General features: G+C 46.6%; 1 protein-coding gene across 1 annotated transcript; it reads right to left on the bottom strand.

Moving 5' to 3' along the window:
* Positions 1-152: 152 nt before the first annotated feature.
* Positions 153-10,794, bottom strand: BABAM1 (BRISC and BRCA1 A complex member 1). The gene is made up of 9 exons (XM_080989054.1): positions 10,661-10,794; positions 7,803-8,134; positions 7,473-7,531; positions 6,781-6,901; positions 5,426-5,504; positions 5,230-5,254; positions 4,743-4,872; positions 2,636-2,722; positions 153-699 (listed from the first exon to the last, which is right to left on the bottom strand). The coding sequence occupies exons 2-9, from the start codon at positions 8,079-8,081 to the stop codon at positions 499-501; spliced, it is 981 nt and encodes a 326-aa protein (XP_080845180.1). The 5' UTR covers positions 8,082-8,134; positions 10,661-10,794; the 3' UTR covers positions 153-498.
* Between the last annotated feature and the right edge of the window lie 874 nt (positions 10,795-11,668).

Raw genomic sequence — 11,668 nt, forward strand, 5'->3', positions numbered from 1 at the left:
GGTGTCCCCGCTTCCTGAAGCAACAAGCTCTCCTTCCTGCTGGTCTCCCCAGACCAGAAGAGGCATGTATCTCTCCCTTATAAAATCTAATAAAATTTATTCAAAAAGAACGCAATTCCCAGAACGCAAATAAATCTCCAGAGACGGGCCGCTTTAACCATTGGAAAGGCCTTTTTAATCAGTTGACATTCAACATCTGTTTCTCCCTTCCACTTCACTACGGACCACGAAAAAGGAGGGTAGCCAACTTCTTACATCCCTAAGTCGTTCCCCCAGCCCCCCCAGCAATATCTGGCAACCGCTTTGGAGGGGGGAAGAAACTGACAGACAGCTTGCATTTACCGAAGAAACACCCAGAGAGTTAAATCCCTAACAATGCTAAGGGCACGAGGAAGGTGGGCTGCTGAGATACGTTTGCTGGCCTGCCAGATGTTTTGCAAAGTGTGTGTGTGTGTGTGTGTGTGTGTGTGTCCTTCAGGTCCGCGTCTCCCCCCCAAGTCACACGACGGCCTCAATCTCCACCGCCTCCTCTTCCTCCAGCATCCTGTAGGAGGCGTGGGTCTGGAAGGGTCTCTGCAGCGGGTGGGCAAGGAGTTTGGCCATGCAGTTGTGCAGCTCCACCGCCGGCCCGGTCAGCGACACTTCGTACTTGTAGTTGGTGCCTTTGCTGTCCAGATTGCTGAAGAAAGCAAAGGTCTCCTGGAGAGGAGAGAGGAACCGCAAAGGTATAGTGATGGCAATAATTTTAATATTTGTACCCCGCCCACAAGACTAGGTTGCCTCAGCCACTGGGAAGCTATACATATAACTTAACATAATAATATTCTTTTTTCCATATAGAAAGCTACATTTGTTACAGTGGACGCTCGGGTTGCAAACGTGATCTGTGCGGGATGTACGTTCGCAACCCATGTCTGCGCAAACACGGGTTGCGATTTGGAGATTCTGCGCATGAGCAAAGCGCGATTTAGCACTTCTGTGCATGCACGACTGCCAAAACCTGGAAATAACTTGTTCCGGTAATTCCGGGTTTCGGCGGTCCGCAACCCGAAAAAACGCAACCTGAAACGGCTGTAATGCAAGGTATGACTGTACAGTGGTACCTCGGGTTACAGACGCTTCAGGTTACAGACTCTGCTAACCCAGAAATAGTACCTCGGGTTAAGAACTTTGCTTCAGGATGAGAAGAGAAATTGTGCTCCGGCGGCGCGGCAGCAGCAGGAGGCCCCATTAGCTAAAGTGGTGCTTCAGGTTAAGAACAGTTTCAGGTTAAGAACGGACCTCCAGAACGAATTAAGTACTTAACCCAAGGTACCACTGTATTCCAATTCAACAGAACTAGCAACTTCCTGCTCACCCAACATCGATGTTTATAACCCAAATTGCATGTCAAGGATAAGTAACTCTGCAACAGAAGCCACCTGAAGGCAGCCCTGTATAGGGAAGTTTTTAATGTTTCATTATTTTTTTGTATATGCTGGAAGCCGCCCATAGTGGCTGGAGCAACCCAGATGGGCAAGGGTACAAATAACATTATTATTATTATTATTATTATTATTATTATTATTATTATTTTTTACAATTCTGTCTTATCTAATTTCATCCTCTCTAACATGTTTTGTAAAAATATTTTCTACTATTTTCTGACACTTCAAACCCCACTGCGGTCTTTGCACAGGGGAAAACTTTTTATATATAGGCTAGAAAGGGTTTCTAGTCATCTGTGAAAGATTCGAAATTTGTATCTTTCATCAGTGCTGTCAATTTTGCCGTTTCTGCATATTCCAAGGTTTTCACCATGATGATGATGAACAGTCTGGGCTGCTCACAGCATATCTCAGAATATATATATATATCAGAACCAAACAGAGGGCCTTCTTGGTAGTGGCGCCCACCCTGTGGAATGCCCTCCCTTCAGATGTGAAGGAAATAAGAAGCTAGCCTATCTTTAAAAGACATCTGAAGGCAGCCCTGTTTAGGGAAGTTTTTAATATTTAATGCTGTATTGTTTTTAACACTTGATTGGGAGCCGCCCAGAGTGGCTGGGGAAACTCAGCCAGATGGGCGGAGTATAAATAATAAATTATTATTATTAAACATCAAACATTACAAACTTCCCTATACGGGGCTGCCTTCAGATGTCTTCTAAAAGTCAGATAGTTTTTTATCTCCTTGACATCTGCTGGGAGGGTGTTGTGCAGGGAGGGCGCCACCACTGAGAAGGCCCTCTGCCCAGTTCCCTGTAACTTCTTTTCTTGCTGGGAGGGAGTCCCCAGAAGACCCTCGGAGCTGGACCTCAGTGTCTGGGCTGAACGATGGAGGTGGAGACGATCCTTCAGGCCTACAGGGCTGAGGCCATTTAGGGCTTTAAAGGTCTGCACCAACACTTGGAATGGGGCTCGGAAAAGTACTGGCAACCAGTGAAGATCCTTTAGGACCAGTGTTATATGTTCTCGGTGGCTGCTCCCAGTCACTAGTCTGGCAGCCACAATCAGCGCATCTCTCTCAGCAGTGGAGTGAGAACTTGCCAGCAATCTGCTCGTGAATTGGCCAAGCTGGCAGCTGAGGGATGACTGGCAACATCTAGGGGACATCAGGGTCCCATCCCACTTCCTGGCCCAGTAATTCTGTTTACCTTCCAGCTGGTTTCCTCCTCTTTGTCCTCGAAGCCGTTGTGGATGTAGAGCACGTCAAAGTAGTAGTAAGGGCACTGGAGCATTTTCTGTGCGGAAAAGACAAAAGCAGCACGGTCACGAATGACGCACGATATAGATGCCAGCGAAATTTACTAGTTGGCATCCATCTGTCTCTTTCTTAAGGAAATCTTAAGGAAATCAGCCCTGAGTGCTCACTGGAAGGACAGATTCTGAAGCTGAGGCTCCAAGACTTTGGCCACCTCATGAGAAAACTCACTGGAAAAGACCCTGATGTTGGGAAAGATGGAGGGCACAAGGAGAAGGGGATGACAGAGGATGAGATGGTGGGACAGTGTTCTCGAAGCTACCAGCGTGAGTTTGACCAAACTGCGGGAGGCAGTGGAAGACAGGAGTGCCTGGCGTGCTCTGGTCCAGGGAGTCACAAAGAGTCGGACACGACTAAGCGACTAAACAACAGCAACATCCATCTGTCTCAAGATGCAATGGAGTGCACCTCGGAGGGTGAAGCCAAACTGCTGCACTAACAGTACCCAAGTGACCTCCCTGGGAAGCAAGCCTGGGCAATGCGTCTGGAGGTCCTGGGCTGCCCAGGCGACAGGACCACCACCCCCTCTTGACCTCGCTGATGGGGTCCAAAGACATTTGGCACCAGCTGGGCTGCGGGAGTTGCCAAAAACAGGCGTACAAGGTGCCGTCCAACCGCCTTAGGGACTCCACTCCAGATTTGCGAAGGGTCTACTCCTGAGCCTTTTCTTATCCCGAAGATGTCACACGAGGCAGCGGAGGATTAGGGCCAGAGTTTTCCTTCTCCTAGATGGGCTCCCTTCCCAGGTGGTTGAGCCCCACCTGCCCCTCACTTCCGCCTCTCCTGGTCTGCCCTGCAGATAACCTTAAGGTCCATGAACAACCATAGTTTAGAAGTCCCAGGCCCTAAGGAAGTCAGACTATCCTCCACCAGGGCCAAGGCCTTCTCAGTGATGGCTCCGACCTGGTGGAATGCTCTGTCCCATGAGACCAGGGCCCTGCAGGATTTAACCTCCTTCCGCAGGACCTGTAAGACAGAGCTATTCTGCCTGGCCTTTAATTTGAATTCAGCCTGATCTTTTATTTCCCTTCTCTTCCCTCTCCTTATATGAAGCTCACCCGCTCTGAGACCCCACAGCTAATTCTCTCCTGGGCTCCTCGCTGGCCCAAGTAGGACTAATTTAGCCAGCTAGCCCTGGTGATCATCTAATGTTTATTGGATGGATTTTGCCCCAAATTGATTTTTGAATTCTGAATTTATCATTATTCACGTTTTATACCGTATTTTATGCTGTTTTTCGTTGCATCAATTAAGTGTTTTAAATTTGTTGTTAGCCGCCCTGAGCCCGGTTTTTGAACCGGGAAGGGCGGGGTATAAATAAAAATTTATTATTATTATTATTATTATTATTATTATTATTATTATTATTAATGGCATGGGCAGAAACTGCCTTCTCTTGACCACTGGGCCCACTTGGTCTCATCTGCTCCATCCACCAGAGCGGGTCTTCGCATGCAGGGGAAGCCCCTAACTCACTGAGGGTCCGAGGCCCATCAGCTCCCCTCACCTGGATCAGTCAGCCAATTAAAGCCAATCCTGGGATGTGGCCACTGCCGCCTGCTGGCAGCTTCTAGGAGCCACAGGTGAGAGCTTTTGAATTATGGTGCTGGAGGAGACTCTTGAGAGTCCCATGGACTGCAAGAAGATCAAACCTCTCCATTCTGAAGGAAATCAGCCCTGAGTGCTCACTGGAAGGACAGATCCTGAAGCTGAGGCTCCAGTACTTTGGCCACCTCATGAGAAGAGAAGACTCCCTGGAAAAGACCCTGATGTTGGGAAAGATGGAGGGCACAAGGAGAAGGGGACGACAGAGGACGAGATGGTGGGACAGTGTTCTCGAAGCAACCAACATGTGTTTGACCCAACTGCGGGAGGTAGTGGAAGACAGGAGTGCCTGGCATGCTCTGGTCCAGGGGGTCATGAAGAGGCGGACACGACTAAACAACAACAAAAACTAAAAAAAAAAATTATAAAAAAAGAAAGAAAAAGGGAACGGGCACCTTCATCTGTTCCGTGATTGTGACCGGGGGATGGCAAGCTGGCCGGCTATAAACCAGGATGGTTCTAACCACGTACGGCGGTGGGATGCTCTGCACATTCTCCGTCACGGGCAGTTCTGTCTTCTGCTGTCTGCGTAGATGAGGGAGAAGAAGGGAAATTTGGGTCCGGGGACCTGGACTGATAGCAGGTTTCCTGCAGGCTCCCTTAGCCCTACACCCACCCCCTGAGCGAGAGGGAACAACGGGAAAATCCCACTTCCCCTGTTCGTAAGGCAACCAGGATCCTTCCTGCTCGACTCAGCAGTTCACGCAGGAACATGAGGACTACCGCCTTATTTTTAAGGGGTGGGTCACAGTGCGGTAGTGCAGAAGGTCCCAGGGGTCTAGTCCCCGCTGGCATCCCCAGGGAAAGGGTTTCTTGTCTGAAGCCCTGGGTCTGAAACATCCCAGGAACAACCGAAAGCCTGTCTCACCAGGAGAAACTTACATGAGGCTGAAAAGACGTTCGAGATCTTCAAGGAGGGACAAACGTTAAGGTGGGTAATTCTCCGCAGTGTGCTGTTGTCCCAGCTGGTATCCAGCCCCTCCCAGTCCAGATTCCTAAATCCCCTAAATTAGGGACCCCCCAAAGGTCATCTAGCCCAACCTGCCGCAATTCCGCCGGCACACGGCGAGAAGGATACTGAAGGACTTGCACACCACTGTCTCCAGGTCATACAAACAGCTGCAAACTTCTCTAGGATCAGAGGTGAATCCAGAGAGCTGGCAGGGTAGGGGAAGAGAACCAGAAAGCAGGTGATTATCCATCTTCATTTAATTTCACTTTTGATTTGTGTACCGCCTTTCTATGTTGCTGCACACAAGTCCCTTCCTTTTCTTTACATTTCCAACATATGTTTGACCCAGTTTTATACATTTTTGCTATCTGTACTGGTGTTATATACCATCTATACATCATTTTCATCTAATTTTCTTTCAGAAGAGAGCTGTAAATTTTAAGTCTGTTTTCCACAGTTTTTCCCAATCTTCGAATTGTATGTTATGTCCTATATCTTGTGCCCATTTGATCATGACCGATTTCACCTCCTCATCTTTTGTTTCCCATTCTAGCAGAATACTATCTGCACCCTTCAGCAGCTTCACTTTCCCTTCTATGACTTCCTTTTGAAATCCAGAAATGGTGTAACTAAATCCTTTCTTGTTGTCTTCTTTAGACATCTCATATAATTGCCTATAATGTAGCCCCACGTCAGGCGAAAGATTCCTGTCTTGCCGCGGGTTGGTCTTGATGACCCTTAGGCATAGCTGTCAACTTACAGATTTGAAAATAAGGGACCAGCAGCCTCGAAAATAAGGGATCAGCAGCCAAAATAAGGGATTTTCAGAGAACAGGTATGTTCAACTTCTGAGCCCCTCCGAGCCAAAGGCAGAAAGCCCAGCCAGCAGCCAAACGAAGCCTCAAGCGGTGGTTCCCACAGCGCAGCAACTCGGCAAAGGGGATGCAGCAAGGGAAACCACCGTCACCTCTCCGCTGGGAAGCACTGAGCAAAGGCGAGTCCCCAGGCAACGCGGCCGATTTGATCGGCACAAGGCATGCAAGCTCCACCCCCCAGTCGTTCCTAGACTCCTTATTGGGTGAGCAACGCAGCCAAGCAACACAGTTGGAGCCTCCCTCCTCCCTGGCCAGCAGGGAGGGAGGGAGGGAGAGGAGCTGCTTCCTTTGAAACCCGGGAAATTTAAGGGACATCATCAATAAGGGACAGCAGCAGGACACAGCGCTGGGATAAGGGACTTTCCCGCCAAATAAGGGACGGTTGACAGCTATGCCCTTAGGGGTCTCCTCCAGCTCTACAATTCTACAATTCTAGCATCTCCTCCAATTCCAGGGCTAAAGGGCTTGGGCAAAGAAACACAACTGTTGTGCGAAATGTGACGAGGCAGGTCAGAAGCTGCCACAGTTGGGGGGGACAATAAAAACCGCAACCCCTGAGCAGTCTGCAGTCAAATGGGTGGTCAGAGAAAAGAGACAGAAACGTACCCAGGTGACGTCGTTGTTGACCACCACCAGAGCAAACTCGTGGCTCTTGTCGATTTTGTGCTTGGTCCGGACAAACATTTCTATCATCTTCTGGGAGATGTTCAGAGCATTGGTTTTTGACCTTCCAGAGACAGAGAATATGCCCACATATAAATTGCGAGATAAGGACAACTGTGACTTCAAAGAAGAATGGGAACTCTTTACAAATTACTTAAAAAAGACAACAAAATGAATTGGACTCCTTGGCAGCTTCTGAATGTACACACAGAGATTTATTGATTGCTAACATAGCAGATAGATAATATAAGGATTTATACAATTTTATAGTATGCAGAGAATAATATGTGTTGAAAAAGCAGAGAGAGGAGCTAAGGGAAGTCTTGGGGGGGGCTTGATGGGGAGGTGGGGGGGAAGGGGGGGAAATATGAGATGTTTTGATATTTTGACATGTTGAAATTGCAAATTAAAAAAAAACTTTTTTAAAAAAGAACTTCCATCACAACGTGAAACAGAAACAATAATATTAATAATAATTTCTTATTTATATCCAGCCCATCCGGCTGGGTTTCCCCAGCCACTTTGGGCAACTCCCAACAGATAAAAAACAGAATAAAACATCAAAAAACAGAATAAAACATTGTAGTTCCGCAACAGAAAAATGTCGGCTGACCAGAAGGGAAAAGGCCACTCACCCGTTGAACGACTCCAGTTTCGAGTGGGACATTTCCTCCGAGAGGTCAAGGCAGATGATCTGAGAGAGAGAGAGAGAATATCAAGGTCATGTTCCATAGAACAATAGAATTGTAGAGTTGGAAGGGACCCCGAGGGTCATCCATCCCAACCCCGTGCAATGCCCAACGCGGGGCTCAAACCCACCACCCTGAGATCAAGAGTCTCATGCTCTACCAACTGAGCTATCCCAAACTGTCCATCAAATCTCTAAAACTGCCTCTTCTAGGATGAGCTCATGGGACCAAGGAGGAGCTGTCCCAGAAAAGTCAAGGGCAGAATAAGCTACTCACCACTTTTTCAGGGCAGTTGACCCGTGGCGTCCTGACCTGGAACTCGGTGGGCGGGACTGCGGGAGGCCAGCCTTTCCCATTGGTGGCCGTGGCGCTCTGGGGGCTGTCCCCCGTGCTGGCCGCCTCCCCTTCCCCCTCGCTGCGGCTGCCCACGCTCGCCTGGGTGTTCAGGGTCCGGTCTTCGGCGCCCTCGGGGTTGGAGCGGGTCCTGGGGCGCTGCTCGGCCGTCACCTTCTCCTCCTCCTCCTCCGTCGCACTGCTGGGCTCCGAGGTGTCCATCAGGGCCCCACGGTCAAGCGGGGAGTCCAGGTTTGCTGTTCTGGAAGGCCTTCCTGGAAAGGGGAGAAAGCAGCACGGTTTTGGGGGTGACACCTCCATTGCAGGGGCAACGGATCCAGAATACGGGGAGCCCTGATCAGGAGCATAAGGACATCGGGCCAAAGGGCCTCCTGTCCTCACAGTGGCCAAATACCCCTAAAAATCTAGGAATCCAGATAGACTGCCACTGGACCTGGAGGTTCGATAAGGACACAAGAAAATCCTGGCTGCTGGATGAAGCCAAAGGGGCCCTGTCTAATCCAGCCTCCTGTTTCGCCATGGCCTAATAATAACAACAATATTTCAGGGCAGGTCACAACATAACATTACTATGTAGAAACCACAAAATATATAATAAAACTAAGAACAGAAACAAACAATCCAACTTTCTTGTTTTTATTAGGTATTTTGTGTTTTTTTACATGGTAATGTTATTTTGTGAACCGCCCTGAGACCTGCGGGTACAGTGGTGCCTCGCAAGACGAAAAGAATCCGTTCTGCGAGTCTCTTCGTCTTGTGGGTTTTTTCGCCTTGCGAAGCAAGCCCATTAGCGGTTTAGCGGATTAGCGCTACAGTATTAGCGGCTTAGCGGATCAGCTGATAAGCGGCTTAGCGATCAGCTGTTAAGCGGCTTAACGATCAGCTGATAAGCGGCTTAGCAATCAGCTGTTAAGCGGCTTAGCCATCAGCTGATAAGCGGTTTAGCGGCTTGGGGAAAAGGGGGGGAAAAGGAAAAAAACCCCGCAGGAACTCGCAAGACATTTTCGTCTTGCGAAGCAAGCACATAGGAAATTCGTTTTGCGAAGCACCTCCAAAACGGAAAACCCTTTCGTCTAGCGGGTTTTCCGTCTTGCGAGGCATTCATCTTGCGGGGCACCACTGTATATGGCCGGGATACAGATGCAATAAATCACAATAAATAGAAATAATAACAATAATAAACAAACAAACAAATCTCCCTTCCCACAATACATTTAAAAGGGCATTGGATGTCAAGGCCTGAGTGCAAAAACTCTCTCGAACTGAGACTCCCAGAAATTGTTATTCAAGAGGTATGTGGCAAAGAATACATAGCAGTCAATTATCAGTTTAATAGCATGAAAAACACCCTTTCCCAAATTATCCTTACAATGCGTGATTTTTAGAACCTTAATGAGTTCAAGCTTTTCTACAGCGGTAACATTTGTGTTGTCCATCTCCATAGATTTTCTTCAGTCAAAATAGTAAGATGTATCCGCAATATAAATTTGAGACAGTTTACATTTTGCTTAGGAATGTAAACAAGGTGATGTTGCTGGGCTGTCTGTTTGAAACCCAATGTAACTTTTTGTTTATGTACGAAATGTAAAAAGTAGATGGAAAACCAACAGGCAAAAGATTTGTGGTGGATCTGGTAAAGTCCTTCTTGGAGCAATGCAAAATTAACTTACGCACACAGTGACTTCCGATCTCGATCACACGCAGTAGGAGTACAATATGGGCATGTCTTTAAGTTAAGATCTTACATGAAAAACCTGACAGTACCAAATTATCGAAGGCTTTTCACCAAAGCCAGACTAAACGTCTTTCCTTCTGCAGTGTTGGATGGCAGGTTGAGAGGAGTTCCCTACCAGGACAGACTTTGCTCGTGTGCTCAAGACATTGATTCCATAAAACATATTTTGTTGCACTGTGCAAAATATGAGCAAGCCAGGGCTGAACTAATATTACCCTTGCTGGTACCTTTCCCAGGAAAATCAGAGGCACAGTATGTCAGGTTCCTATTGGAAGCGCGGACAAACGCTAGAACATTAGCAGTGGCCAAGTTTTTATCGGTGGTTGCAAGAACCAATGATCCCTATATTCTGAGCGAAATGCTTGCTTAACCCGGAGGTAGGCTGTATGAACTGTGTATTGCTTTGTAACGATTTGTTGGGTCTCTGGACCGTAATAAAGGTTGATGATGACTTATGGAACTCCCTGCTGCAGGACCATTTACGGCTTTAAAAGCAGATCAGATAAGTTCATGGAACAAGAGATGGTCTACTCTTATGTACAGTACAGTTAGCTTTCTTTATCTCTGATTCTACCACATATCATATCCATTTCTTCACTCGGTTGTCTGTTGCTCCTGGAAAGACCAAGCTCTGCAAGAACCTAGCTGCAGCGTTGAAAACAATGTCCCTTGCAAGAGCTAGGCTATCATGCTCTGATCCCGGCTTTTATCATTCAGCCAGCTTGGTGCAGTTTGCAAAGCTAAGAGAGAGATTTGCAAAAATCATTACAACTTGACACACACACACAAAAACCTGAAATTGGTTGCACAACTCATAGGGTCACCATCTTTCTTATTTTCCTTTGCAACCAGAAGAATAAACTCATATGAATTATCTTTGCGGGGCTTGGCAGCTCCTCCCCATCCCCATAATAGCTGAGCTTTTATGTACAAAAAGGAGGTTTTGTACCAAATATTATCCGCTTAGCATCCTTTATCCTCCCATCCAAAGCAATTATTTTGCATCCCATAAATGACTTCTCCCTTTTCCTGGAAAACCACCTACCTCGACCCCTTTTGTTCCAAACGCAAGCAACCTGGAAAACCAGTGATCGTTCCCAGACACAGACAAAACCCAGCTGCGAAAAGATTTCTTGCAAACCAGACCGGAAGTGTAGGGAAGGGAAGAACCCTATGGATGCCCCTCTCCTCGCAATGGATGCCGGGATTTGTAGTTCTCGCTTCCAAACGTCTTGCAAAAGAGAAACTGTTTGTTGAAAGACGCAATTCTGCAATAGATTGGGGTTTTTGCTTGTTTCCCTTCCAGACATGGAATGCAACTGAATCACCCTGGTTGAAGTAGATATAAAGAAGGCTGGCATAGAAAAGGATGTCGATGCAATCAGGAAATAAAGTAGAGAGGGTGGATAATGAACCCAAGAACTACCAACAGTGGAAGATTGGCAGATGAAGATGATGGACTTTTCGGAGCTAGCTGACCTGACTGGAAGAATCCGCGACCAGAAAGAAGAGGAGTTTCAAGAGGACTGGAGGAAATTTAAGGACTATTTGAATAAATATTGTAATATAAAAAAATAGAAATTAATTGAAAGAAACAAATAGGCCTAGGATTAAGTTACAATTAAATAAATGGGATTTAGAATATAATAGGCTGTAGGAATTGTGTATTGATTTGTAATGATTTGTTGGGTCTCTGGACCGTAATAAAGATTGATTGATTGAGAATATTAAGAAAAGTGAGTAAGATGGACTATAATTGGAAATTGTTTTAGTTTTAAAATGATATTGGAAAGCTGTTACTTTTAACTACAAGGAAACTCAGAAGGGAGGGACTAGAGGAAGTAAACCAAGATGTTTAAAAGGTTGGATTTGTAAAGAATTAAGTTTGTTGTTATTGTTTATCTGTTTATTGTTCCTTTTTTTCTTCTTTCGTTCATTGATGCATTTTTCGTTTTTTCTGTTTTTGTGTGTCATTATGCTTTTTGGTTTTTGTTATAATTTTGGAAAATCTAGTAATTTATTTTTTTTTAAAGAGGGGGTGGATAACGCACCC

Source organism: Podarcis pityusensis, assembly GCF_964106645.2.
Source record: "Podarcis pityusensis genome assembly, chromosome: 18".
In the NCBI taxonomy this organism is placed as follows: domain Eukaryota; kingdom Metazoa; phylum Chordata; class Lepidosauria; order Squamata; family Lacertidae; genus Podarcis; species Podarcis pityusensis.

Coding starts and splice junctions, on each gene's coding strand:
- BABAM1 (XM_080989054.1), bottom strand. CDS start 8,081: ATGGACACCTCGGAGCCCAGCAGTGCGACGGAGGAGGAGGAGGAGAAG. Junction 7,532..7,802: donor TCAACTGCCCTGAAAAAGTG/GTGAGTAGCTTA, acceptor TCTCTCTCTCAG/ATCATCTGCCTTGACCTCTC. Junction 700..2,635: donor AGGAGGAAACCAGCTGGAAG/GTAAACAGAATT, acceptor TCTCCTCTCCAG/GAGACCTTTGCTTTCTTCAG.